Raw genomic sequence first — 4567 nt, forward strand, 5'->3', positions numbered from 1 at the left:
ATGCTGCTGCTACTGCTAAGTCGCTTCAGTCGTGGCCGACTCTGTGTGACCCCATAGACGGCAGCCCACCAGGCTCCCCCGTCCCTGGGATTCTCCAGGCAAGAACACTGGAGTGGGTTGCCATTTCCTTCTCCAATGCATGAAAGTGAACAGTGAAAGTGAAGTCGCTCAGTCTGTCCGACTCTTTGCGACCCCATGGACTGCAGCCTACCAGGCTCCTCCATCCATGGGATTTTCCAGGCAAGAGTAATGGAGTGGGGTACCATTGCCTTCTCCAAAATATATCCAAGGTATGCCTTCTGGGGTGTCTATGGGGGGCATGTCCAGTTACAAGTTACCCCCAGCAACAACAAAAAAAGTTTCCCCACTTGAGGAAATACCAAGTATGGTATCCCATCCAGTATTTGTAGTTCATTATTCCTTTCTGTCCATAGGCAATTTACCAGGGTTATTTTCCCCATAAGCAATGTTGCCTAGTAGTTGTTGGGGGTAACTTGTAACTGGACATGCCCCCCATAGACACCCTAGAAGGCATACCTTGGAGTTGTTATGAGCTTTTAAGCTGGGGCGGGGGGGGCTCCCACATTTCTGAGCTGTCTGCTCATGGTTGATATTGTAACTCTTCTTGCAAAGGAGTGCTTGGTGTCACCCTGTTGGCAAGCTGTGTGGATAGATGGTGTCAGACTTGTGGTTTACAGTTGTCTTGTGAGTCTGTTCAGCTGAACCAAAGAAGACCTTCCAGTGGGCATTGCAAGCCTAACTTTTTTTCATTAATATTACACCCTAATTATTTCATTTATTTTTTCACTGAAAGTGTCATTGAGATAATTGTATATTCACATGGAGTTGTAAGAAATAATGCAGTGCACTCTATCCCACCTCTCCAAAGGGTGACATTTCACAAAACTATCATCCTCAGTGTGTTGATCCTGATACAGTCCACTGATCTCATTGAGATTTCCTATATACACATGTATGTGTTTATGTATAGTAATTTTTATACAATTTTATCACCTGAGTTTGCATATCCACCACCACATTCAAGATACTAAATAGTTCTGACACTCCAAGGATCTCTTGCATTGCCCTTTTATAACCAACTATATCACTTGTTTAAACTCCTCATAAGTATTTTCAGTGGCTGCAAAGCATCCTTTTTCATAGATATTATTAACTGTTTCTCTGTTAAGATATACAATTAGATCTTGTATAGTTATTTAGTACTTAACCCTGTAGAGAAAATATCTCTGCACAAAACGTTTTTCTGTATTTTAGGTTATTTTGTAAAGATAGATTCTTAAAATGACATTACTGTGTCAGAGGATGTGAACAGTTTGAAGACTCATTGCATGTTAGCAGGTTCCTTTTCAAAAGTTTTATAAGCAAAAAAAGTTTCATTTCTAGCTTTCTTGACATCATCATGCTATCAATATTCATTACCTAGAAAAACACCCGGCATTGTAAGGTTACCTCAAGGTTTAGATAGAAAATGTTTAAAAGACTGCCTCAAGATAGTTATTGAACTGTTCATTCATTCAACAAGCTCTTACTGAGTACCTCTTATGTGCTAGGCATGGTGTTAGTAGAAATAAGATAGTAAGAGCCCATAATCTAGGCTTCCCTGGTGACTCAGATGGTAAAGAATCTTACCTGAAATGCAGGAGACCCAGGTTCAATCCCTGGGTCAGGAAGATCCCCTGGAGAAGGGAATGGCAACCCACTCCAGTATTCTTGCCTGGAGAATCCCATGGACAGACTAGCCTGGCGGGCTACAGTCCCTGGGGACGCAAAGAGTCGGACATGACTGAGCAACTCAACTTTCACTTTTAAGAGCCATAATCTAGCCAAGTTAAATGTGGAATTCCTTGGAAGAGATCCTCTGGGGAAGTAGCTTGTAGCAAACTCAGATTCCTGCTGGAAGGAGAAGGGCCTGGGGAAACCGGGTGTACACACCTTACTGAAGGAGGCTGCAGTGGCTGCTTAGCGCCAACCGGTGTAGCTGAGATGGAATGTGGGCCCGGGTTGCCAGATCTTTTGATTTTTCAAGAGAAACTAGAAATCCCAGCCTTTAAAAACACTGTGAGCACAAAACTTGTGGGTCACTTCCAGTCAGTGGTCTGCCAGCTGGCACTTTCCAGTAGTCCTTGGGTTCCTGTAGGTGAATTCAGGGGCCTATTGGGAATGCTCAAAGGAGAGGCACAAGGCCCTCCAGAAAGTGGGCTGCCCCGTATACTTGGGAGTGGGACAGAGTGGTGGCGGGGAGAGGCCCCGAATTGTTCCTCAGACCATGTATCCTGTCCCATACGTGATCATCTTGTGTGTGGGTGAGTTCATTCTGTTGTATGATGTCCTATCAGCCCCAGAGGGCGTCAGGAGACCCTGAGGATGTTTGATCTGACTCTTCCCTCTGTGTAGGGCCACACCGAAACCCCACCTTGGTTCTTCCCCACCTTCTGCAGGTGGTCGCGAGGCAGCAGTGCTGCAGGTATGGGGGGGCATGCTGTGGAAGGCATCTTTGGTATCATGTCAGTTTTGCCCATTGGGTACTTTCAGAGCACAAACTCACAATTATGCTGCCAAAGCCAGAGCATAAAACCTGCCCTGGAATTCAGAGACTAGGGCAGGGGAAGAGAAAGGAGAGAGTTAATTGTCTTTCTCCCCTAGGAAAGGAAAATAACCTGTAAGCTTGGAGACCCCGTGGTGAACTCTGTGCTCTTAACCTCGGTCTGGGGCCATGGTCTGGGGCCATTCTTCCTCTGCTGCCGTGAGGGCTGACCCAGAGCCAAGGAATGAGCTCTGGGCCATACAGGCAGTGGGGAAAGTGATGTTTGCCTAGGGGCATGGGTGAGATCAGAGAGCAGCTTAAAAATTTGCAGTCCTTTCTTCTAAATTTGTTTTTCTTAATCTGCTTTCTCACGGCTTCTCCAACTTTTCTTGCTGCCCTTTCCAGGATGAAAAAACTACCTCAAATCAGCTCACTTCATTTTTTTTTTTTTTAACAGCAGTATTGACTTTGCAATTGCCTAGTGCTAAATCCTCTTATCTCTTCCAGGGCGATATTTTCAGTGTTGGACCTAATGAAAGTGGACATGGCGAACTTTGCTGTCAGTAGCATTAGGCCGCATCTCATGCAGCAATCGATTGAATATGAAAGGAAGCAGTTTCAGGAGTTCTTGGAGAAGCAGCCAAGTATGTTTAGTGTTTTGTGGTACTTATTTGTTGTCTGTGTTTTTTTCATTTTAGTCACTGTAGGTTGTTGCAAAATGATATTTTCAAAACAAAATGAAAATTTAATATGGGAATACGTGCGTGCGTGCTAAGTTACTTCAGTCATATCCTACTCTTTGCGACCCTATGGACTGTAGCCCGCCAGGCTTCTCTGTCCATAGGATTCTTCAGGCAAGAATACTGGAGTGGGTTGCCATGCGCTCCTCCAGGGGATCTTCCAGACCCATGGATCGAACCAGCATCTCTTATGTCTCCTGCATTGGCGGGTGAGTTCTTTACCATTAAGCCACCTGGGAAGCCCAGTATGGAAGTACAGTAGTCTCATTTGAAGACAGAAAAACAAGACGTTAGGCCTTGATAACTTAGTTGACAAGCAAGAGAACTGTAAGTAGATGAGGAGAATAGAAACTTAAAAGAACAATGAAGTCCTAAATTAAATGAATTTTTAACGAAAACATCAATTTGAGGTAAATTGTTTACTTGGCCTTGATTTTTAAAATGTGACAAACTTCTTAGGAGTGTTTAGCTCACATTTCTTTTCTCTATGAGGTACATCAAGAAATTTCGCTTTGTTGTGTGTATAGATCTTCTGGTTTCATAATCAGAAAAGGTTTCATTTTTATGAATGTCTCAGATGATTGCTGGGAACAGTTAACTTTGGAGCCAAACTATGTTGCATTTCTAGGGTCCTTTTTTTGGTCTCTGCCTTGGCAGCAGATGGTCTCAGTGAATTGCGGTCTTCAGTTCCAATTTATTACGCGTTCCTTTTAGCCTGTAAATTTGCTGGTCACAGATGAAAATGGCAGTCTCTGGATAGATTGTGTAGTCTGATCAAAGTTGTTAATTCAGTGCCCCTGCTTGAATTGACTATGTACCGGCTTTGCCACAGATGACCTCACAGTAAGCCTAGGAGGTAGACACTATTTTTTAAACCAATTTTACAGATGTGGAAATAGGTTTTGAGGGATTTTTGACCAGAACTTATGACCACAGGGATTTCCCTGGTGGTCCAGTGGTTAAGAATCCGCCTGTCCATACAGGGGACACAGGTTCACTTGCCCGTAGGGGAATATTACACATCCCATAGGGCAATTAAGCCCACTCACCACAACTTTTGAAGTCTGTGCTCCACAACAAGAGAAGCCATCTTAGTGGGAAGCCCTCACACTGCAACTAGGGAACGCCTGCGAGTACAAAATTGACCCTCTCAGCTGTTTTTCTCAACCAGTATTGTCCTGCGCCTCAGGAGACAGCAGGGGTACAGTTTACAGGCTGAAGAGCCTTAGAATAAGCGTCAGGTGCCGGCAGCCGGTCAGAGTCACTCGCAGCATGAAAGCCG

At 44.4% G+C, this 4567-nt stretch overlaps 1 protein-coding gene across 8 annotated transcripts in view; it reads left to right on the top strand.

Moving 5' to 3' along the window:
* Window positions 1–4567, top strand: part of TCP11L1 (t-complex 11, testis-specific-like 1) — a 34740-nt gene that overhangs the window by 15573 nt on the left and 14600 nt on the right. For all 8 annotated transcript variants that reach the window (XM_010831823.1, XM_010831826.1, XM_010831824.1 and 5 more), the window contains one exon: window positions 3053–3189. In XM_010831823.1, the coding sequence (XP_010830125.1) occupies window positions 3053–3189 (137 nt within the window). The remainder of the gene's footprint in view (window positions 1–3052; window positions 3190–4567) is intronic.

The sequence above is a fragment of the Bison bison genome, unplaced genomic scaffold, assembly GCF_000754665.1.
Source record: "Bison bison bison isolate TAMUID 2011002044 unplaced genomic scaffold, Bison_UMD1.0 scf7180017864531, whole genome shotgun sequence".
NCBI classification, from domain to species: Eukaryota; Metazoa; Chordata; class Mammalia; order Artiodactyla; family Bovidae; genus Bison; species Bison bison.